At 46.3% G+C, this 24,950-nt stretch overlaps 1 protein-coding gene and 1 long non-coding RNA gene across 4 annotated transcripts; one reads left to right on the forward strand and one right to left on the reverse strand.

Moving 5' to 3' along the window:
- The first annotated feature begins 1,435 nt into the window (after positions 1–1,435).
- On the forward strand, positions 1,436–10,542 carry LOC118219039. Its single transcript, XR_004763641.1, has 3 exons — positions 1,436–1,487; positions 1,795–1,911; positions 10,455–10,542. It is a non-coding gene; the product is annotated as an uncharacterized LOC118219039 (long non-coding RNA).
- LOC118219037 (protein kinase C theta type-like) lies at positions 7,937–24,085 on the reverse strand. 3 transcript variants are annotated; one of them, XM_035401835.1, is made up of 18 exons: positions 23,722–24,085; positions 19,340–19,501; positions 18,739–18,938; positions 18,328–18,388; positions 17,653–17,827; positions 16,876–16,907; positions 16,665–16,750; positions 14,803–14,932; positions 14,393–14,502; positions 13,823–13,952; positions 13,215–13,372; positions 12,303–12,476; positions 11,717–11,808; positions 11,224–11,286; positions 10,954–11,092; positions 10,490–10,678; positions 9,074–9,202; positions 7,937–8,871 (listed from the first exon to the last, which is right to left on the reverse strand). In XM_035401835.1, the coding sequence occupies exons 2-18, from the start codon at positions 19,455–19,457 to the stop codon at positions 8,713–8,715; spliced, it is 2,145 nt and encodes a 714-aa protein (XP_035257726.1). In that variant the 5' UTR covers positions 19,458–19,501; positions 23,722–24,085; the 3' UTR covers positions 7,937–8,712. The 3 variants fall into 3 exon arrangements, with proteins under 3 accessions (XP_035257726.1, XP_035257727.1, XP_035257725.1); XM_035401836.1 differs by lacking the exon at positions 23,722–24,085 and adding an exon at positions 20,563–20,681; XM_035401834.1 differs by lacking the exon at positions 23,722–24,085 and adding an exon at positions 20,515–20,650.
- Between the last annotated feature and the right edge of the window lie 865 nt (positions 24,086–24,950).

Consider the following 24,950-nt stretch of genomic DNA (forward strand, 5'->3'; position numbering starts at 1 on the left):
ATTGCATGATGGGCATTTAACTGACACTCTTATCTAGAGTGATTTACGCAGTTTTTGGTTTTTATTATTTTTATTTTTTTTACACAGTATCCATTTATGCAGGTGGATATACATTCAAGCAATTCAGGTTCAGTACCTTGCTTAAGAGTACAACAGCAGTGTCCCACCTAAGGAATCAAACCTGCAACCTTCACGTCACAAGGCTAGTTCCTTCTACAGCATTATTCTACAGCGCCGCCAGCGATGATGAGAGCTGGCGTAGATCTGGAGGTACTGAACAGTGATGCTGAACGAGCTGTGAGCTACTTGAAGCCCGAAGTCCAGTGTTCTACTGTAATTTTAGTGACCGGTTATATTCAGCCTGGAGAGGTCTGGAACTGTGCTTTACTCAGACGTACTCAAAGCACCCCGGCCACTCTTCGGCTCCCTTTCGTCCTCTCAGGGGTATGATTTATTACTGCAATTTCGCTGATGCGCTGCGTCTTGTTTCACTGTCGAGAGAGGGAAGAAGAGAGAGGGAGGGAGGCAGACAGAGAGGCAGAAAGAGAGGGCAAGAAAGAAAAAGAGGTGGAAAGAGAGAGAGAGAGAGAGAGAGAGGGTGGAGAAAGGGAGGGGCGGGGTGGAGTGGTGGACGTGCGGTTCCTCACACTCTGCAGAGATTAGGCTCCACTATTCACTGCATCAGCATCTGGGAGGGCCTGTCTCCTGCCTGGACAGCCAACACAGAACACTGCCACTGGACCCAATGACCTGTGACCTGAGACCTGTGACAGTGAGACGGTGACCTGCAGGAGAAGCTTAGCAGCTCTGCATTCAGATTTGGTCTGAGCTCACACACACATACAGGTGGCTGCTGTGTGTGTGCGTGTGTGTGTGCGTGCGTGCGTGCATGTGTGTGTGTGAGTGCGTGTGACTGTGAGCCCCTTGTGCTACTCTGCAGGTACCTTTTTTAGCATTAAGCTGAGTTACATACTGGTTTTTATTTCCGATTTTGCCTAATTGAAACCCAAGTGAGGTTTATGTTATATTCAGCTGCTTCTCTGAATATAAAGTAGCCACTGACCTCTGAAGTGTGCCGCCCTCTGCACATTCACATGACATGACACACCAAATAAAAGAAACTTTCTTTTTCACAGATTATTTTCAGTTTGTCTCATGCACGTGCAGTAGCGTCGTACCCATTATTTGACTGTGGGGGTGACGACTCAGTTTCTCAGCAAAACTGACTAAATGCATTTTTTCACTTAAGTAAAACTCATTTTATTCGGTTTTTTTAGGTGAGAGTTAAAAAAAAAAGAAATTAAACAATCTCATCGGTGGAGGGGTGAATCAAAAGAATATTTGCCCAAATAGAAAATAATACCACTCAGTCAGAGGTATCTTACACCCCCCTTTCACGAAGTGGTAGATCCAAGCTCACAGGTGTTCGTACCTACGTAGCTTCAGGTAATCAATGTGCAGCACGTAATGGATATTCAAAGGCAAGAGTAAGTTGTAAGCTCGTTAAAAAAACGACATGGAAATCGTTTTTGAGAGGCCAGTGGCAATAAGTGGTGTTTTGCTAGCATATATTTATCAACATGGTGCCGTTAGTGCGTAAATTTGTTTGTTTTTGTAAAAACTAATCTGGCGTTCTAAGTCAGCATTTCCCGCAGGTGCGACTGAAACGCGCAATCAGTTTCAAAGAGTTTGAACGAAGTGCCCAGCTACATTACCCGTGTATATATCACCTTAAAATGTGGAAAGTTTTGAGGGAAGGAGCAGAACATTAATGTGATTCTAATGTTCATTTAGCTACACGCACAGAGTATGCAGCAAGGACGCGCTACTACTACGGCCAAGACAGAACAGGAGCCGCCGCATCCAGAAATGAAGGCGAATTGAACGCATTCATCGAGAGAGATGAATGAGGTATGCAATAATCACACAAACAATTTCTGTGTCATTTTAAACACATTATGTTGAATTGAAATCGACCTTGGAAACAATGGCCGCAATTGCAGTGTGCTTGACCTGGAGTTAAAACCTCAGGTTTAACCCCGAAGACAACAGAACTGCATTACAACTGAAACACCAATTCCAAGCTGTGGAATAAGGATTAGCTGTTCATTTGTAACTCAGTTCTGTGGTTTAAACCAGAGGTAAACTCCAGCTAAGCACACGGCAATTGACCCTTGGGGGTTTGAACAATATGTACGCAAAGCACAATAGGCATTTTAAAGTCTGAACACATTTTTAAGACTACCGATTTTATAACATTCAAAGACTGATTATTTGAGGGAAAAGACCCATCCAAACACATTTAATAGCCAAATCGTTTAACTCAGTTACTGGTGCAAAGGTTTCTGAAAAATTAAGACAATGGACAACCCTACCTCCCCCTTTTTTTTCTAGAGTTCTCTGGAGATTCCAGAATGAACTCAGACACTGGGAAGTATCCTTGGTGTTGCAAATATTTATATACCATTTATGTTTCTCTGTCTAATGTTATCAGGTGCCTGTTTATTACATATGGTGTATGAGGTTACATATTTATTACATGTCCTCTTAAGACCCAGCAATTCATTTTTGACCCCTGTGGTGGACAAGTGTACCTGGTCTTAATTTCAAGGACCATATACTCTACTGTGCTGAAACCAATGCTGCAAGGGACATTCAGTAGAAATTAATATTTTTAGAAAATATTTTCACTGCAGTATGTTTTTGGCATCCTAGGCACTTGTGTTATGTCAGAAAAATTTTAATGCTTCGATACTGTTTTTGTTCTTGTCCTCGGGAAGATATTGGATAAATGCAGAGCTGGAATGTGAGTAAACCTAAAGTTAGGGTTTCTCATGAAAATCTCTGGTAATATTTCCTGCGAGCAGGATGACACTGTTCTGGACAAATAAAAACTCGAAAGGACATGAGGCCTGAAGGACGAGTACGCAGGGCGTGTGCGTTGGGCTTGAGTATGCAGGGCGTGTGCGTTGGGCTTGAGTACGCAGGGCGTGTGCGTTGGGCTTGGCGGGAAGAGTATGAACAGCGTTATATCACATCCCTGACAGGACGCGGTCGCCGGTCTAAATGAGTCTCATGCAGTTTAGTTAATGAGATGGCACTCAGGACCTGGATCGTTCATAAATCCCTCAAGCCTTTTTTTTTTTTTTTTTTTGCTTTGCTTAATAACAGAGGACGTTCGTTCAGCAACCTGCAAATAACAGCAGTTCTGCTTCTTTCACCCAGACTTTTGAATGCGTAAATGCAGATTTTACCGCTGCCGTTTTTCACAGTATGTAGCCCAATCAGTGTGAGCCTATTCGTACTTGGTGTCCAGAGAAGGTATGTACATGGGGTGAAACCCAGGGCTATTGTGGATGAAGCCCTAGCAACAGAACTGGCAGCTCTCTGCTGACATTGACATCCAGTCAATCTTCTCATAGTGCAGGTTGCATTTTCACATTGTGTTCTTAGGACAGGAGCTCATTGCAAAACCTTTGCGAGATCACACTGAGCACGTGCAGAAGGAACATGGTAGTAAAATACAACGGGTAAGGAAAAAATAAATGATGCCACTGTGCACCTGTACGACGAAGCTTTTTTTTTTTTTTGGTAAGACATCTGCATCACGTATACCAGAAAGCAAACACATTTTCTCATCAGTCCAGCCTAAAGTGGAATTCAGTTACAGCTATTTCATGATCTAGCTGTCAGATGTAATTAGTACACCTGAACTTTGATACTGCATGGACTTGCTTGCTTGGTGATTGTGGTGTATAAATATAATGATTTGGGCAGGTCACAGTTGTCTTCCTTTTGCATGATCTCTGCTGTTGTGTTCTAAGCTGTTCTTGTGCTGTGCAGCTGACTTGCCAATCCCATTAACATTGTCTCGCATGGCATTTGTGTCCCACAGTGCCCTGTAGTGCCTCCCCAACCTTTCCCAGCATGCACCTGTAAATCCTGGCCTGCTTACATCCCATTAAGCCTCACGTTAACGCTCCCCCCCCTCCCCCACTTCCTCTCTCCTTCCCTTCCACTGCCCCCCTCCTCCTCCCCTCCCTTCTTCCCCTTCCTCTTCCCCGTAATCTCTCCCTTATGCAATTGCACAGAAAAACGAGAAGAAAAAAAACTTTCACTCTCAGGCTGGTGGACTGAATCAGTTTGCATTAAAACATTATTTTTTATTGATTTAAAAAAAAAACAAAAAAAACATTGAATTTAAAAACGCAGCTGGGTGGATAGGTGAATGTGTAGTTCTAATCTGCATCATCCTGTTATCCTCTCACCTCTGTGCTGGCACACGCTGGATGCCGCATCTTAGCAGGGCATCGGCTGAACGTGTCCAAAAACCCCTGGTGCCCCCGAAGCATTGGGGCATTTTAGCGATGAGGATAGATAGCCATGACACCCCTCTAATCCAGTCAGGCAGTTTATCCCGTGCCCTTGACCTTGTGACTCCTGAATGGAGCCGTGAGTCTCCCCACACCCTCGCATCATTGGTAGAACACGTTCATGGCCTAGCGCACGTGTTCAAGGCCTGTCATCCGCGCCTCAGCTATGGAGCCAATCAGTGTGCTGCCCTGTGGCGTTCGGGTTTGATGGCTGCAGAGTGGCTCCAAAGTATGGGTTGCCAGATTTAGAATTTGTCAAAACCACAACACTTGAAGCCTGATTGTGAAGGAGGTGTAGGGGCTTGTCAGAACAGATCACGCAAGGGGTTTGGGAGTAACCTTGTAGGTGTAAATTCATTGCAAACTAGCATCCAAATTTCAATTTTCAATCACCTACTCAGACCGGACATTTCTTTTTGTCTGGTTTGGACCACAAACCGGACCTGCGCAGTCAATTTGAAAACAGAAATTCTGGTCCAAAACTGCGCATCTGGCAACCCTGCTCCACAGCTGTCAGGCAGGAGACAGGTTTTAAACAGCAAGGACAGCCATGCCAGAAAGCAGCCCTACAGGTAACCAGTCTTGGCGCGTTTTGGGCGCAGGCTAATGAAGCTGTCACCGGCACAATACCGCTTTGAGAACCTGTCTGGGATGGCATGCAGCGTTACTCAGCCAAAATGGGCTGCGTTCTCAATGACTAACCTTAATAACCTGCAGAAGATCATTTTTTTACTTGGGGGGGGGGGGGGGGGTTCTTGCTAAAAGTTCTGGGTTTTATGTGGGGTTTCAGGAGTTAAAATTAATTATTTATTAGGCATTGTTTTTCATGCATTTTGCTGGTTTTAAAGTGGTTTGAACTAACTTGGAGATTAAGCTTTCTGAAAAAAAGAAAATGTTACTTGTATTTTTCTCTGGGGAAGGATTGTCAGAAAACAGAAAAAAAAAATATTAAAATGATAAAATTGCTATCCTTTTCATACCCCTTTGGTGGGGCACGAATGCAATGTAAGCAGCCAACCAGTTCAAATATTGCATCACTAAATTGCTCATTGAGTCGATTCCAGGTTGCTTTGGCTTTGAATGAATTTATAGGTGAAGAGCTCCCTCTAGTGGTATTTTGGTCCAAATCTACATGTTAGATATCAGTAATCAAAAGGTGAATTTTTTTTGAAGAACTTTGGGGTGACATGGTAGATTAAAAAGCTTGAGTCCTTTGCCAGTTATTAAAAGCTTCCAAAAGATTCAATTTGTCAGGAAAACAAATAAATAAATAAAAATGTGTAAACAGCTCCATGTTTAATTTTAGCTGCTTGTTTGAGATCCATTTCACTGCGGTTCGCTGTGTCCTTGTCTCCGGGCAAAGCCAGTTCACCAGCCTCTAATCACGCGGCCACATTAACGAGCGCCATGAGGACAGACAGTCCTCCGCAGAGGCGGTTGGGCGTTTAAAATAACCGCCAAGGTTGCGCGCTAAATCCAGCTGCCTGGCTTTTTAACGCAAAGGCTCAGGGGATATTAAGACACGGGCTCTCACGGACAATTAAAGCCACGCCACGCCACTCTGTCCATCTCGCTATGAGGCGAAGAACGCTTCCTCACTGACAATCAGGGCTGCGAGGACATTGCTCAGCTCAGGGCGTGGATTAGCCTGCTGTGCATTCAGGGCTTTAATGTGTGTCCCAGGCCCCAATGGCTTGCTGATTTAGGGGGTCAATTTCATGGCTGTGAGATTCCTATCTGGCACATGCCTTTGTTTCTACAAAGTATGGTGTTTGTTTTAATTTCAGCCTTTTAGTTTTTTTTTTTATTTTTTAAAAAGCTGGTCGTCTAACCTGAAGGTTGCAGGTTTGATTCCCTGGTAGAATACTGCCGTTGTACACTTGTGCAAGGTGCCTGGTCTGAATGGCCTCAGCTGTATAAATGCTGTAAGTCGCTCTTGACAAGAGCGTCTGCCAAATACCTGTAATGTACAAGCAATTTAAAGTCATTTCAGAGGCCTGTGCGCTGTGGATACAACTGAATGCATTTATTTAGCATGTCTGGGGAAAAGGCGCTTGTTCACTTTGGTGTCGACTGCATGTGTGTGTTTTTTTTTTTTTCCACTCCCTTCCTGTAACCTCTTGATAAGGCATTTGCCACAGGAAGCTGCCACCCGCTTGTGATGTCACCAACAACACGCCGCAAAGGAGCTACTAGTGACTTATGAAAAAACATAAGTTATGAAAGGCTGTTCGTGAACATTATGAACAGACTGGTCGATATGATTGGCGAGACCCAACGCTCCACGTTTCAGACAGAAAATGCCCAATTTAGTATTTTTGGAATTTTTTTTTTTCTTACAATGGCTTTGTCATTACTTGATTGTCAGTTATGACCACAGCATGATTTCCACTGCCATTTCTCAAAGATACTAATTCTGCATGTACCATGAGCTTATCACACACATCAGATCACATACATGAGGAGGATAATTAAGAGTTTGCATTGAACAGCTTGTTATACGCCCCCTGAGACAAAGTGCAGCGCACAGGATGTTCACAGTGTTCAGACACATCTGCAGCAGGAAGAATGATGAACTAGACAGTAACACAGCTGCCCTCTAGTGGAGACTGATGGGAATGTCATTTTGCTCACATGCGCTAAGTATGGTTAAAAAAAACAGATGTAGTCAATTTTCAGGCGGCTTACCTGGCTGTAAATACAGAGGAAGAGTCAACTTCTTACATTTGGTGACATCACAAAGTGTGACACAGAGACATTTTTGGAATGGAATATTGGTTAGTTGTGTAAGGTAAGGGAGGTTATGCGAACATAGGGGACGGGACAGAGGATGTGGGGAGGGGGGGGGGGCATTTTGTCAGTGGAAAGCTGATGCAGCATTTGTGTGTAAAAGGTAGGGCTAAGGAGACAGTGGTTGTTAAGAGTTAAAGATGACTCAAACAAGGCCATTTCGGGGACAGCATTTGCGTTTAGACACAAAATGGATGTCTGAATTGGGGGCTGCTAGTTGGCACACAGTAATTTCAGTATGCCAAAGTGGGGTGGAACCCTGCAAGACACCAGAAAATAAAAACTTCTCTTCTAATATTTGTCACACAACAATATATCCAATACCCTGCTGCTGATGGCCTGTCACTATACTCACAAAGGCATTGTGACTCTGCACTTCACTTTATTTAAACTTCAAAACAGGGAGGCTTTCAGTTGAAAAAAGTAACTTTCTAGCATGTGAAAAGAGGTTAGCCAACACAGATAAATATGTTACATAAGCAATATATGCAAACAGAAGGCCTCTCTGATGAGGGGGGGGGGGGGGTGGAGCATGGATTTTAGGCTACATCCATCCCGAATAATGTGTAATGTGTTTCTGACATTGCCGAGTTGTCGTGGAAACTACATTAGATACTGTTGCCTGGGTTTACCCTGTGCTCGAGAATGCTGCAGGAAGCAGTGTCGTGACATCACTTCCTGCTGCTTATCTGTGTCATTTTTAAATTCCAAATACGAGAGTTCTCGCTGCAGCTTCAGTCGCGCAACTCCCAAGGCAAAGAAAAACATTAGGAAAAGATTTACAACAATTTATTTAATTCAGTGTTAGTCAGGTAAGCTGACCGAATTACAATCCATTCCAGGTTAGAGGTTTCTGGAAATACTATCTCCGTGGTTGTTCTTCGTGGTTTGTTGACATACAAAACATAACAGTTACACAACATCGTTCACATCTATTTTAATGCACGTGTTACATTTTGGGACTCAAAAAAATGGGCTTGGGGGGTGATTAGGGAGGGGGGGGGGGGTTTTGGACTTGATGTGCTACATCTCTCCCACTGTTCTTCATTTTAACCCTCCGTATAACACCTGGAATGTAACTGGTTCTCCTTCACTGACTTACAAAAGGCATTTCTGTGGAATAACGATGCAAATGCCAGTGTTTAATTCAAAGCTAATCTCAGGGCGAAAAGAGAATTTTTTTCAGTTGCCAGAGCTGGCATCCCTCTCATACAGTATTGCCGACAGTCACAGACCACCCCCCGAAATCGGGATTTGACTAGAAGCGGATTTCATTCAATGGCTCATCTGTTGATTACATATGCTGAGACCTTTTCAAGGTTCTCGATGGTCTCTACTCAATCCTGGATCGTAAAGTTCCTTCCTGTGGAAGCGGGCGATTTCTGGACAGTCAATTCTCTGCTGCAGTTACAATCGGGATCGTGTGCCCCCCATCGATTAATGAATGAATTAAGAGTCAATGAACAATGGTGATCATCCATCCAGTACTCGTCACACAGTGGCTGACTAATGGGCTGTAGAGGAGCCATCTTAGGCGCGCTAGGACACTTCAGGGGATCTTGTTACGGTCCATTCTGGGGTTGACGAAGGAGAAGTTGTTGAACATGGTCTGGTCAACACTGTTGATCAGGGTGCGGTCCGCGCAGGACAGTCTGGGCTTCTCGTTGATGAACTCCTTGTCAAAGTTGCTGCAGTCGCTCGGAGACGACTGTAAATTGAAAAGGTGAACAGAGGTTCAAATTCACTGGAAGACAGCGAAGGCATTGTCCTTCACGTCTAATGAGTCAAACATCTGACTCGGTATGCGTTCACTATATACCGTCAGATAGAGAACATTGTGCAAGATTTATTAATTCTGTGTTACTATGGCGACCATCGGTGGCATAATAAAGCGGGATTGAAGTGCTCACCACTGTGGGTCGGAAGGGCGGGTCGACCTGTCGGTTCTCCAGGGCGGTCCAATCCACTTCCCTGAAGAACAAGTGCTGCCGGACGTTCCCTTTCACCCCAAGCCTCCTCTCCGGCTCTCGAACGAAGAGCTGCAGCCGAACCGAAAGCCAATCACAGCGTTTCATCAAAGCTGGGTCACTCACAACCCACTCAGGACCAGTCACGGCATTATGATGTCACAGCTGAGCAGCACCCAACTGTCACTCTCTAGTCTCAGCCATGAATTTACTTTACACACAGAATGAAAAGGGTTGCAGATGGGAAATAGAGTGACAGCAGAAGACAATGCCAGTGAGAGACAAGCATTGTACACTGTGTGGTCCTGTACGGTTAAACTCCCCATCACAAAGCAACAGGTTGCGACCCAACAACTGGCTTGTAAACATGCTGTACCAGCGAGTGCATAGCTTCATCTGCGAGGTCTTTAACATGCAGAGTCGTATTACAGAAGAACCAGGCAGGCAGCAGCGTGAGCCATGGAATCACGTGGGTGTGTAGTGCTGTGGTAACGCATGGCAGTCTTAAAAACATTTACCCCTGGAGGGGTGGGGGGTAAATTGTGAAGTGAAGATTTTTTTAACTTAATCTGCAACTCTGGGGGAAAAACTTTTTGCACAGGCTTACTGCATTGCAAGTGTGTATGAGCGGGTGAAGAGTTTCTACAACTACGCTGTACGTTAGATGTTCTCAAACTGTGTATCTGAAACGACCTCTGCGGCTTGATGTTGAGATAATCATAACACGTGGGTGACTATATGGGCCAGTGGCTTACCGAACACCTGCCTTCAGTCAGTCACATGACCCAGAAAGGAGACCCCCTTCTGCTCAGCGCAGAACTGACCTAAATGCTCTCCAGTCCAGTGGCAGTTGTGACAGAGAGGGCCTTAGAGTTTGGTGTGTTAAGGGGAGTAATATCATCTGTTCATAATATTACACTGGCCCAGTCCTATTATAATATGATGCACTGCTCAGCTGATAACTGTTTATGTGTCCCTCTGTGAAACTGTCTGTTTAAATGAAAAGTCTGCTTGCACACTTGGCCCTCTGAAGAGTGGAGCAGCCCTCCCCTGCACTAGACTCAGTGAAATCTGTAGGGCGCCAGTGTAGCATAATGGGTAAGGCGCTGGTCTTGTAACCTGAAGTTCACAGGTTCGGTTCCCAGGTGGGACACTGCCGTTGTACCCTTGAGCAAGGTGCTTAAAACCTGCACTGCTTCAGTATATATCCAGCTGTATAAATGGATGCAATTTAAATGCTATGCTAAATGTTGCATAAGTCGCTCTGGATAAGGGCGTCTGCTGAATGCCTGCAAAGACCTAAAGAAATCTGTTTTGTCTCCAGCGCGCTGGTGACGCGGTGTGGGGGAACCCGCGCACCTTGATGAGGATATCGCGGGAGTCCTTGGACAGCCAGCGTGGGTAGAAGGGGTCGTCCGTACGGATGGACTGGAAGAGCTCCTCCTCGTCGTGCCCGTGGAAGGGAGACTGACCAATCAGCATCTCGTACAGCAGCACCCCGAAGGACCACCAGTCCACCGAGGTCCCATACTTCTGTCCCAGCAGGATCTGCAACGGAGGTATTTTCCCCATCTCTCCGTTATTATGTCATTACCCCCATCTTCCCCCCGCATACACGGTACATTATGATGTCATTTCCTCCTCATGCCACAACACAAACTCATTTTATAGGCTTGGAGCAGTCCTTTCTTTCTTCACCACACACCCAGTTTAGTTAAATGTGTATTATAATTTTCTATGTCACTGTTACATGTATTAGAAAATAGTGTTATATTCCGTGTGTATATATATATATATATATGTCTTAAATGTAAGTGTGGAACCTCAGGAGCGATGTAGTCTGGAGTCCCACAGAAGGTGGATGTCTTTATGTCTCCAGTCATGTTCTCCTTGCACATCCCGAAGTCCGCGATCTTTATGTGTCCGTCGATGTCCAGCAGGATGTTGTCGAGCTTCAGGTCCCTGGGGTCATTAAACACGGGGACAGTGATGACATTGAAGCAACAGCGTCCCGCAAATCATTTTAAAAAAGCACATCACCGTGTTCCACATCATTACCTACGCCAGCCGAGTGGTAAACTGTGTGAACTTGCCTGTATATGATGCCTTTAGAATGGAGAAACTGTAGGCCACAAATGATTTCAGCAGCATAGAACCTGTGGGGCCAAAGGTTAACGGAATTAAACATCAGTGCTACACTGCCCTGACGTAGGTGTGTAGCCAAAATATTGTTTTTCAGTAGATACACCTTATTAATAAAGGCATTTTAATCTTTGTGAAATAAACAGTGTCTCAAGAGAACAGTGCCTGAAGATCTACAAGTTGAATTGAATTTTCCCCAGTAACAAAAATCATTAGAAAATTTTTACCGTGGCAGCCATTCCAGCAGTGCTGCTTTTGGCTTTATCTTCGTAATTAAGGAAATGAACTGATATTCAATTATTTAAGTGAAAACTTCATAGGAGAATATGGACTTCCTTAAATTTCTGGAACAAATTTCAGTTCCTTTCTTGAACTGAAATGGAAATGACTGCAGCCCTTGTTAAGCCTCTGTGTGTTGGGGCGATCGATGGGTGTTGCTCTTACGTTGATCTTTGGGTGTCAAACTTGTGGCAGTTTTGTATGTGGAACATCAGATCACCCCCATTCAGGTACTCCATCACAAAGAAGAGGTTTTCCTGAAAAAGACAATCAGCTTCAGAAAACGGAGTTACGTGTGTGTGTGTGTGTGTGGAGGTATTAAAGTACCTTGGTCTGGCAGGTGCAGTACAGGTGTGTGGAGGTATTAAAGTACCTTGGTCTGGCAGGTGCAGTACAGGTGTGTGGAGGTATTAAAGTACCTTGGTCTGGCAGGTGCAGTACAGGTGTGTGGAGGTATTAAAGTACCTTGGTCTGGCAGGTGCAGTACAGGTGTGTGCAGATATTAAATTACCTTGGTCTGGAAGGTGCAGTACAGGTGTATGTGTATGTGTGGAGGTATTAAAGTAACTTGGTCTGGCAGGTGCAGTACAGGTGTGTGGAGGTATTAAAGTACCTTGGTCTGGCAGGTGCAGTACAGGTGTGTGGAGGTATTAAAGTACCTTGGTCTGGCAGGTGCAGTACAGGTGTGTGGAGGTATTAAAGTACCTTGGTCTGGAAGGTGCAGTACAGGTGTGTGGAGGTATTAAAGTACCTTGGTCTGGAAGGTGCAGTACAGGTGTGTGAGGAAAGGATGCTCCCAGGCGAGGGACAGGACTCTCCGCTCCACCATGGTGCACTCCACGTCGTCGTCCATAAGAACCACGTCCTTCTTCAGGGCTTTCACTGCGAAGAACTGGCCAGAGCTCTTGAGTTCTGCCAGGAACACCTGCACCCATAAAAACCACAAACAAATCAGGACCTCTGCCTCAGTGCTCAAGTATACATAGGGCCCGTTTTCACTCTCTCTCTCTTCCCCCTTTCTCCCTCTCTCTCTCTCTCTCTCCCTCCCTCTCCCTCCCTCCCTTTCTCTCTCTCAATTTCAAGGTGCTTTTTTGGCATGACACATACTGTCTTGCCAAAGCAAGAGTTACAAAGAACAACTGTAATAACAAAATAAAATCAACTCTACAACCTGTAAACGAATATACACATATTATACACACATACAACATAGCAACACAAAGTTACTTATTGGGTAAACCAATATCTAGGTGTTGCAACCTTTCAGAAACTGTCTTGCATGTAAATCTAACTGTGTTCAGAGTAGAAAGGGGAACGTGCAAACTATGTTTTGCTGTAGTGTGTCTGGGACTGGATCGCTGTCGATCCTGCATTACTTCGGTACAAACAGGGCATGTTCCTGGCATGTCTCTTCTGTTGTAGAATACACTAGGCATCAGGCATCAGTGTGTGGCGAGGTTAAATTGTCAGGGCTCACCAGTGTGTGTGGGTGGACGAAGAAAATTGGCAGGTTAAAGGTTTGATTCCTGGGTAGGCTGTAATCTTGTGAAAACAGAAGTGGTGAATTTGAGTCTTTCTGAAACTAGCGTTGACGTGACTCCACCTTCCCATAGCGTGTGACCCCTGACCCCCTGACCCCAGGCGGGACTGACCCCCGCCTCACCTTGCCGAAGCTGCCTTTCCCCAGCATTTTGTGCAGGGTGAAGTTGTCGATGGTGAACTTGTGCTGCTCTTTTCGGGGCACGGCGTACGTGGGTTCTGGGGGGGGGGACATGGGAGGCTCCCCTTCACCCGGGTAATCCCACGAGATTCCCTGGAGCTCTGGGAGAGGATGAGAGACCACAGAATTCCCCAAATCTCAGACTTTCCATTTGGCTGGATGAGTGCACCCTCTTTGCTGCGTTCATCACTCTGTATTTTTAATTGCTTCGTACTTCAGGGTTTACATAATTCTACCTGAGTTCACTGAGAGTGCTTTTACTGGCTGAAGCACTCCGGGCTTAGCTCTTGCCCGTTTTTAAAACTTCTCTCCCAATTTCGAATGCTAAAACATTACACAGAAATGGTTAAGGCTGTAATTGTAATTTGTACACCGTATTTGCCAAGCGATCACGTCACTGCAGCATTCTCCGTCCGTTTGGCAGAGAGCAGAGCAGTGCCCCCTATCTCCCTGGATGACTAACTGCAGCTAACTCCGGTTTTAGCACATTGTATATTTGGTTCCGCTGTGGTGTCCTGGAACCCCAGCCCTGGATTTGGCGGTTCTGGTACCTTTCCGCGCCATGGAGGCCGCTGAGGGGAGGGACGGGGCGCACCCCGACGGCTCCCTGACCACTCCGGGCTGGCCGACGCCCACCGGGCCCTCCCGCGTGATGATGTCACTGTCTCGAGAGCTTCGAGCCTGGAGAGTAAAGTGGGGAAGAGTCATTTTTGGGGTCGAGAGCTGGGAGTGGCGGCTCAGGTCACGACCTTCTCCCACTGACACGTGCGCACCATAACTGACGGTAAAGCTGGGGCTTTAGACTGCATCACGTTTATTTGGCAGACGCTTTTATCCAAAGCCACGCACAAAATCGATCGTGCAAAACGTATCAAGACTGCAACTCTAACCAGCTGTGCTGTAATCGTGACCTAACCCAAACCGTGTGCGCGCTCTCTGTCATAACTGCTATCTGACCTGCTGTGCGCTCTCTGTCATAACTGCCATCTGACCTGCTGTGCGCTCTGTCATAACTGCTATCTGACCTGCTGTGCACTCTGTCATAACTGCTATCTGACCTGCTGTGCGCTCTCAGTCATGACCGTAACCTGACCTTCTCTCAATCACGATCGTAAGCTGACCTGCTGTGTGCTCTCGATCATAGCCAGCGCCTCTGCCATCAGCTTCTGGTTGACTCCACACAGGTTGGCTACTTTCTTCTGACACTTGTGATGGACGTTCATGCTGCACTCTGCAAGAAGAGCAAACAACACAAGGCCCTTCAATCTCACAGCCTCCTGCTGACATGTCTAATCGCGTTACCATCCTGTGAGGGTATGGGAAATACCATATGAAACAGATCTGATTTATACTACAGTGGATATTCAGAATGATCTCTCAGTGGTTGCAATATATGGAATGAAACCTTAAATCTGAAATCATAATCGGTACCATAATCTGGTACACAGTACCACAGTTGGCTGTAATTGGTGTTTCAAACGGGATCAGACTAAGGGATGGGATAGCGGCGCTACATAGCTAGCAGGCTCACCCTCACACTTGAGCCCCTGTCTGGCCAGCCCCCACAGCAGCGTGCCACAGTGCTCACAGAAGGTGGGGCTCTTGTAGTTGTACACTTTGAAGCGGTGCGGCATGTCGATCTTGAAGCGCTCCTTGTGTATCTGGGAATGGGTGGGGATGGAAGAGAACAAGGCCGTCCAGCTCTCATGTCATTTCAGTGAATCGACCTAATCTATCAGTCATTTCCTCCAACAAACAAAATTCAGCCTTACAATAAAAGCATGACAAAGTTCAGAGTGTTCTGAAAGACACCCCCCCCCCACATCACACACACTGATGGTGACCAAGGCCTAAAGCTAGCAACCCTACCACAGCAACCGCAACTACCCCCCCCACCCCCCTCCGGAACCCGGTTTCACAAATCAGAACCAAATGATTACCACCACCTTGGTACACACACAGTGATGTACTATTATAGATCTGTAGTGATGCGAAACATACAATCCAGAGAGTGCAGTGTTTATGAAGTTCAAAATCACTGAGTGATTGAGATTGGGTGAGGGGGGAGAGGGAGCTCAGGGGTGGGGATGGTGTTTGGGGTCGGGGGGGCAATTGACAGCTTTAATCTATAAGACTCATCAGCTGCCGCAACAGGAAGTCACCTTCTTCATTTTTTCTCTTTGTGACAACATCAAGCTAGTCTTCTTTCCTTCCCCCCCCCCCCGTCTCGATTGGCCGGAATACGAAAAGTGACAGCCAGCCAATCACGGCACTGACGTCGCAGAAGACAAAACGGCAGTTTCAGGAAGTCTGAGTCATTTCTGTCTTGTGATGATAATGCCGTTTATCACCCTGTGTAAGCAGCCGCCCGCACGGCCGTGACGAACGCGAGGTGCCACTCCAGAGCGCAGTGGGACTCGTGTGTCGGCCCCGTGGCACAATGACTTTAAAAAAAACAAAAAAAAAGTCTAGCCCTTTAACACGACGTAAAGACCCGTTTCCCTGTTTCTGTCAGCTAAACTCAGCAGGAAGTCTCTGGTAACAGCATTATGTGCTCCTGCCCCCGAAAACCACAGTGACATTCAGCCGTACGGCTTTCAGGCTAACCTATGAGAGAAGCACAGCAGTTTCTCTGTCAACCGAAAACGCCTCCAGAAAGTGTTACGTCACACTTTTTTTTTTTTTGTCTACCTTTTCGTCGCACAACAATGGACTCAATCTCAGGCACAGCTTTTTTTTTTTTTAAAACACACACACACACACAAATGACTTTAAAATGAGCTGCAATAGAACTCGGGGGGGGGGCTCCTGACAGCTTGTGTGTAAAATGGGAGTGAACTTCCTGTTGATTAATGTGCAGTTCTTGGTGGGAAAGCGGCCATGTTGGGCCGGGCTTTGCTAACACTGCAGATTCTGTACGCCACGTGTGGCCTACGCTGGTCCTGGAGAGCGGCATAGGTTTTCACCTCAAAAAAATCAGTTGGACCAGGTCAGTTGACTTTTAAACAACCTGTTTTAACTGATAACGGAAGGCTGCGTAACTACAAAACCCAGCAGCCCAGTTAGCCCCCCTCCCCTTGCATCGATCCACCCAGCCCCCCGGTCACCTCTTGTGTTCCTTGACCCCTCTGTCCTTCATAACTACAGAAGGTTCTGATTGGTCGCAGGAGTTTCTGCTGCTCTCTCGCAGCTTGTGAGTATTCACGCACAGGCGTGCCCAAGGAAAGAACATCCATCGCACCCCTTCGCACATGGACACATCAGACTAGAATTATTATGTTTTTGGCTTCAGTAAGCCGTGTCGTAAGTTTGCGATGTTCTCAAGGTCGCTCGGATTTTGGAGATGTGTATCTGGCTGGGGAAAAGAATGCGTACTACGAACGCCTTCCTTACCATGGTCTCCTTGCTGTTGACGGCCGAGCCCGTGCACTTGGCGATCACTTTGTCTATGCACTTCTTGTGGATGGCGGCGTTGCACTCTGTGGAAACCAAATGAACAAGGGAGGTCACGTGCAGTCCGATGCGTGCTGCTTTAAATGTACTGGATTAAGCCCTGAGGCGTGGGGGTGGGGGTGGGGTGGGGGGGGGTTCGGAACGCACTCACGTCTGCATTGGTACCCTTGTTTATTCAGGCCCCTAAAGGAGGAGGGGGGGGGGGGAAACAGGGGGAAAAGAAGCATTAGCACAAAGCGTGTGTTTAAGCAGAGAAACTTATGAAACCCCTTTAAAGTACAGAACACACGACAGCATTCAGTGATTGGACGTGTAATGTCATTGCGTAACTGCCGTTGCGAGAGGCAGAATCTGCAGGACTTACTCTTGTGAGGAATGAATGTGAGGACATTAGCGTGTTTCATAATGAACAGGCCAGTCAGCCCATCCAGACCCTTATGCCCACAGTCTAGGGAGAGAGTCCAGCACTGCGACAGGTCTGGTCTTCAGCACGCATTGACAACTCCCTCAGGGTGGAAAGATCCTTTCAGATCTCCGTGTGAAGGTTAAGCTAATTTTCGCTTATGGCCTGCCGTTCTGCTCAAGAGAAAAGAATTTCCGTTGAGCTTCGGTGGGGCTAAGTGGGCTGCCCGTCTCACACCACGTTCCCAAATTCCTGCGACCTGATGTCGCGCTGCGGACGTGTGAGCCATCGGTGTGTGATGGTAATTGGGCGTAGAAGCGTATTTAATGGTGTAGAGGTGTGTGTGATGCTGCAGTTGGGCGTAGAGGCATGTTTGATGGCATAGCAACGCGTGTGATGGTGTAGTCGGGTGTAGAGGAGCGTTTGATGGTGTAACAATGCGTGTGAGGGTGTAGTTGGGCGTAGAGGTGTGTGTGAGGGTGTAGTTGGGCGTGGAGGTGTGTGTGAGGGTGTAGTTGGGCGCACCAGACAAACTCCTTGCAGACGGAGCAGAAGGTGGGCTGGGGGAAGAAGGTGGCAGTGAACTCGTGGCACTTCACCACGTGGACCTTGGCTTGCTTAATGGCCCCCCTCCGGTGGTGCAGGGCGAAGAGCCCCTCCCTCTCCCCGTCCCCCTCTCCGTCGCTGTGCCCCGAAGCATCTGAGCAAGGGAACGGCACACGAGTGAGTCTGCTAGCGTACGCAAACCAATCAAATGGCTTCTTTGGTGGCTATGCACACCCACAGTCTCTCTCTCTCTCTCTCTCTCACTCTCTCCAACTGGCAGTGAAATATATTGACAAATGGTAGCAATAAGAAACAACATTGAGTCTCAGCTGTCAGACATTCCACCCTGGTTCCTCCCTGGCCCCTTCTGTTTGGGGGGGCAGCGGCTGCACCCAAATAATATTCATTATCCCCCACACTGACAGCTGCACTCACACAGTCCAGTCCGAGAAACACGTGTGTGTGTGTGCGTGTGTGTGTGTGTGTGTGTGCGCGAGTGTCTGTGTGTATGCACGTGGGCTTGTGTGTGTGTTTATCTGGCTGTGTGTGTTGTGTCTGCGTGTATGTGTGTGTGTATAAGAGCGTGTGTGTGTGTGGAACCCCCAGCACTATAGCCAGGTGTGCACAGGTGCCAGGTGATGCAGTCTAACTCACCGCTCTTCTCCAGGAAGTACCGCGCCTCCATCAGCATGCGACCCTGAGGCCTCAGCTCCACCTGGGGCAGACACAGAAAACGCTATTACACACACACACACACACACACACACACACTCTTACACACAGACACAACACACACAGCCAGATAAGCACACACACACACACACAAACTCATGTGCACACACATACGCGCACACACAGACACACGCACACACATACGCGCACACACAGACACTCACACACTATCACTGCCCTACACTTCTGCCCTTGTGTGCTAAAAGTGTAAAAAGTCCTGTGCCGTAGTTCCAGCCAACTCATGCTAAGCCCCCTACCCCATCCCCCCGGTTTGGCCCCCCCGTGCCCCTCCCCACCCCCCCGTGCCCCTCCCCGCCCCGCCCGCGGCCTCACCCAGATCTCCAGCCGGCCGTTCTCCTTCTTGCAGCGGGTGGCCAGGGTGTCCAGCTGCACGGTGGCCTCGGTCTTGAGGTCGGCGGCCTTGTCGCTCACCACCACGTGCATCACGCGGCCCCGGTGGATGTGGGCGTCGAACGTGGCGCTCCACGGGGGGTACATGGTGGGCTTCTTCTGTTTGTACACCTGCCCTTTCTCTGCACGGGACAGGAGGGGCAACAAAAAAAACAGACCCCCGGGGGGTGGCATTTAAAGGGCAAGGTTATAGGTCCTCTCACACTACAAGCTCACACTACACACACACACACACATACACACACACTCAGGCAGGCAGACAGGCACACACACACACACACACACACACACTCAGGCAGGCAGACAGGCACACACACACACACACACACACTCAGGCAGGCAGACAGGCACACACACACACACACACACACACACACACACTCAGGCGAGCAGACAGGCAGGCACACACACAGGCAAGCAGACAGGCAGGCACGCGTGCGCACACACACACACACAGGCAGACACGCACACACACACACACACACACACACACACACAGGCAAGCAGACAGACTCACACACACCTGTCTCCACGGCCTCCTTCATGTACACGGCGCAGAGCGGGTTGAGCGCCTCCTCCTGGTACGCCAGGCCCGGGTCCAGCACGAAGTTAGAGAAGCCGATTCTCAGGAAGGGCGACATGCTGGAACTCACTGCGTCCCTGCTGTCCCCCAGAACTACACCACCTGAGAGAGAGAGGGAGGGAGGGAGGGAGAGAGAGAGAGAGAGGACTTGGTCACAGAGGTGGAGGGAGAGAGAGAGAGAAGGAGATAAAGAGGAAGGGAGGGAGGGAGAGAGAATGCAGAGAGGACAGCGAATAAAAGAGGAGAGGCAGGGGTTCGAGACTCTGCTGGTCACAGGAGTGCTGACTGTTTGGGCTCAGGCTGAGCTTCACCCTGCAGCGGCCAGAGGAACAGCCAGTCAGCAGCCCCACACACACTCAAACTCACACACGCACACACGCATTCAAACACACACACCCTGCACCGGCCAGAGGAGCAGCCAATCAGCAGCCACACACACGCGCACGCACGCACGCACACACACACACACACACACACTGTGCACAGAAAGAAAATCAGCAGCCACACATGCTTGGAGTCACCCTGACATCGTCACAGCCTTAACACTAATGTTCCAGTCTCTCAGCATATGGTGTGCTCCTGCTCAACGCTGGCGACTATTCGAAGTGTTGCACCTTACTGTAGTCAGAGTACCGTTACTACCTATACCATCTAGTACTGTTTACTATCTGCCTGCGTGGACAGGCACAAGCAAGGCGAACACATCAGGATTCCTGCATGTCAGCAGAAACGCGGGACGCTAATTATAGGCCGGTAACATTAAACTGCGGATCAGAAATTAACGGGGAACCTCCTCCGACCGCGCGCACACAGTAAGCAGGACCCCGTGTGCACGCCACCGTCTCGCTGGTCTTTGGTTCGTTTCCTCTCAGGAAAACCTTAGTTCGAAACTGCCGGCAAACTCTCTGTAGACGCTGACATCTGTGACAGTACCGTCTCTAAATTTCCATAGCATAGAAATAGCTGCAGAAACCCCCCCCCCCCAAAACAAATAGGAATGCAACAGCACAACTCAACAGCAGTACGCGTCCTAAAGCAGTACTAACGCACAGTCTCGCACCCCCCCACACACACACACACACACACACACAAAATGGCTCTTCCAAATCCCTTACTGTGATTCATTTGATTCCAAGTGAAATAAGATTCTGAATGTTTCCTACCAGCAGTTCACTCCCTGGACTTTTTCAACAATACGAACAAAATGCTCGCTTGTGCTTTTCACAAGTGAGCCTTTTTTTTCTGTAAACACGACGCTTCCTGTCACTGTTGAATGACAATTTGTGAACCACACTTCCTGTGCGTCGGTTTGGTTTTGAAAAATATCACAGGTGGATATTTCTTTGCCCCGTTTCCAGCAAGCTCTGATCATCGACAGAAACAGCCAAACTGGCAAACCTTTCGAAAGTCTGCAATAGAGGTAGTGTCACTTGAATGTCCTTAACATGAAACTGAAATTGCATAGGCTTTCTAATACATAAATACTTTTTAAAATGAACTGTACCCAATGAAGGAAATAAAATGTATAATGCAAAACAAAAGAAATTAGACAGAGCTTGTCTCAATAATGATAAATAATATTTCCATGGGAAGCAACCAGTTGTAATATCCCCCCTTCGCTCAGATTCTTTGTGAAAACATGCTTATTAAAGCATCCTTAAATACAGTTTATAAAAAATAATAATTTTTTGTTTCACTTTTGCGTTCCCTCAATATCTATGTGGGTTTTCATCTAACCTGTTTTGTATGCACTGTCTTAAGTCTGTTTGGACAATTTTCTACAAAATAACTAAAATTGCTTTGAAGAGCTGGGTGTTTCGTGTTTAAGATGAGTCGCCAGGTGTATTTTTTGCTGATGTTAATGACCAGGTGTGTGTGTGTGTGTTTTAAGGATAAGGACCCAGGTGTGTTTTGTGTTTAGGACTAGTGACCAGGTGTGTTTTGTGATGATGCTAATGTCCAGGTGAGTTCTGTGTTTGAGAATAATGACCAGGTGCATTTATGCTAAAGGCTAACGACCAGGTGTGTTTTGTGTTTAGGACCAGTGGCCAGGTGTGTTTTGTGTTAATGCTAATGACTAGGTGAGTTCTGTGTTTAGGGCTAATGACCAGGTGAGTTCTGTGTTTAGGGCTAATGACCAGGTGAGTTCTGTGTTTAGGGCTAATGACCAGGTGTGTTTTGTGTTAACGCTAATCACCAGGTGTATTTTGTGTTTTACCTGGGCTACTTTAAATCCTCGGATATCGGTCCATACGATGCCAAGTGCAACCTGTCCAGCTTGCTGTAGATAAGGGCATGCTGGCAATCCTGCTCCACAGCAGGTCTTGACTATTAAAATTCCCACTTTGGTGCTCCTAGTTTAAGTCACTCTGGATAAGAGCGTCGGCTAAAGAGCCTGTAATGCAATGGTAGTGGACTGTGGCCACTGCAGTGACCTGCCTGAGCGAGCAGTGTGTGTTGTTCTCTCTGTGTAAGACGGGTTCGAGAACACAGGCGAAAGGACCCTTTCATCCTTTTCCACAAAGTCCATCGGGGGCCTGACAGAAGGTCAGGGGCCTTTGACCATCGTCAGCACTGACCTTTCTGAATATTTAAAGACAAAGCCGCCCCCCCCCCCCCCCCCCCCAAAAAAAAAAAACCCCACTTGCATTAATAACCGATTTCGTTTTTTGTTTGTTGTCCCGCCTGGCATGGCAGGTGACCCCCAGCTCATCGTAATCCCCCCACAACGCCAGTCCCCTGTGTTCCTCTCCGGTGAGCCACAGCCCTTACCCCCCGTCAGAGCCTGAAAGAGTGATGTTAAAGTGCCGGAATCTTCCGGAATGAGCCTTTCATTTACAAAGAGAGAATGCATATGGAATTAGAGGGATTTAATCATGGGGCTTCTCTTACTTCGTGTTTCTGGGCTTTTTTAGGGGTGATAGAGGTGTTACACACAATTAAACTTACATTCGGCAGCTGAGAAAGAACCCATGTCCAGCTGAATAACGTAACAGTACCATAATAATAATAATAATGGATTGCATTTATATAGCATCTTTCACCTCATGATTTCAAGGGGAGGGGGTTTACAGTAACTTACAGTAAATTATACTGTAAATTACAGTAAATTCTTGTCGCTCATTTTATTAATATGAATAAAGTGGCTCAACAGGTGTATTGTGAAAAGTAATGTAAAACCGGCAGCTGTGCAATTAATTCACTCTTTTTAGAATTTTTTCTTTCTTTGAATTAGTTGTTAGTACATTTGTACTTTTCTGTGTTCCATCTAACCTGTCTGAAAGGTCCCCGGGTTAGATTGTGTGAAGTGTGCAAACGGTGATAGTAATCATTCACGATTAAATAAAGCCTTTAATCGCCAACCTCATTCGCATATGTGAAAATTAACATCTTTCAGCAGGCCTCCCAGACAAAGGATTCTGTGTTCGGTGGAACTCGGTGCAATTCTTACTTCAAAGGAAGGAAAGCCTAAAATATTAGGCCGCAGGGTTCGGAATCTGGATTACACTTCCCAGGCATTTTAAGTATTGAACTCGGAGAGCCCAGAGATTTGTGCGATCAAACCTTCTGTTTACACTAATTACGATATTTCTATGCTATGACAAATTTATCTATGAGCACATTGCTCACAAAGACATATTTTTCTAGTGCTGTCCTCCCCCTCCCCCCCCCCCCCCCCCCAAGAAGCCTATAGCCTACCCCACATATTTAAATTAGCCTACTACAACACAGCGCAAGAGCAGCCAGAAAGCGCGATTTTCAGCAGGAAATCCAGGTTTAAATTGCGTCGCATCGCGCAGTTACTGGAGGGATAAGGAGTCCACCGTATAAAATAGAACGATCTCCACGCATTTATGCATAAGCGTTACGGTGCATTAAAGCTGGCCCTCGCTTCAAGGATCACTAGAGTAGCTGTTCTATTTCTAAGTGCAGATTTGGTTCATTCCTGGACATGTCAACACTTGACTCAAAAGGAGAATGTTCCCATTTCCGAAATGGAAAATGCTTCACTGTTCCTTGCTGTGGATTGAATGTCTAAATTAATCGCAAACACTGACATTTCTGATAATTTATTCTTCTGTTTAAATAAAAAGTAAAAAAACAAGCAAGAAACTCATGTGAGTCAGAGAACATTCACATAATTGGTTTGAAAAATAAGAACGACCTTTTTTCTCAAAAGTAATAAACACCAAGTACTGCAGTATGATTAATAGTCAATGCAACAAGTTACAAATGAATAAATAACGCATACACAAAGCCTCAGCAGTTATCATCATCATATTACTTAATATTATTCTGCACATTTACATACATAGTCTTACCTTGAACCTTGAGGTCAGTTTCAAAACTAACAGGCCATCTGGTTAAAAAAGTGCGGGCAACAAAACTATAGTGAGGCTCCAGCTGAACACCATGGCAATGTGTCAGTGCTACACTCCAGAGTCCTGTTATCTCGAAGTTGTACTGCTGCTGCTACACAGCCGCGCGTGCCGAGGAACCTCAGTGCGTTGGCCACGCCTCTCTTCGCCCTTTTTCATTGGCGACATCATTCAGGCGGCATCAGATTGCAGGATTCCTTACACCTCAGTTACAGTATTTTGAGTAAACATAAACAACGGAATATATAAGGCCACACGTGTCGACATTTTAATGCCATTTACGAACGAAATAAATGACACACGTTCAGCATGTCATCGATGTGTGGTGTTCTTTTCTTCGTGTAGCCTCCTAAATTAAAATTTAAAGGCGGGTACAACTGTGGGAGGTTGTCTTCTAATTCAGTTTAATAGTTAAAAATAGATTTCACTGTGTTTCCATTGGAAAACATCGACTCAACACCCGCGTGTTTTCTTCCCTTGAGGGAGCCATATTAACGCCCACGAGGGGAAAATATCTCTGTCAGATTCCAGAATTGTGTCTGACCTAATGCACATTTCACAAGTTTATTTTTATAATGCGGAAGTGGCGATTTTTGTGTAAAGTATTTATTTTGTGAATTGCATCATAATGCAATGCATAGAAGGTACAATAGCTACGTTCTGGTGGGTAAATGTATAAATATACGTATGTCATTAAATTTGTAATCACACAAGATAATAATAATTGTTCATGATTGATTTGCATATGATTTATGTTCCACATAATTGACTGCTTATTCCTTTCTCAATGTACTCAATAATGATGATAATAATAATGTACCAGTCTCTTCTCATAATAAAGTCCATTGATATCTGTGTTTTTTGCGGTTGTTTTCCACTACTGTTATTTTTTATATTTACATATTTACCATTAATTATAACAATAATAGTAAAAAATAAACATTTATTAATACATGTTTACAAAAGGTAAGGACGTTTGTCGAACGTAAACCGACTATAAGTAGAACGTTTTATAACCATTTTTTCTTGTTCATGTTAATTAACGTGTTTCTTTTAACTATTGCCGATAAAGCAGTGCCCTCTTGTGGTCACAGATAAGGATAGCAGTTACAATCTGTGCTGCTAATGTATTTATAAATAATGTAGTTCTGAGAAGCACAGCGAAGGCGAAT

Source organism: Anguilla anguilla, chromosome 19 (assembly GCF_013347855.1).
Source record: "Anguilla anguilla isolate fAngAng1 chromosome 19, fAngAng1.pri, whole genome shotgun sequence".
Taxonomy (NCBI): domain Eukaryota; kingdom Metazoa; phylum Chordata; class Actinopteri; order Anguilliformes; family Anguillidae; genus Anguilla; species Anguilla anguilla.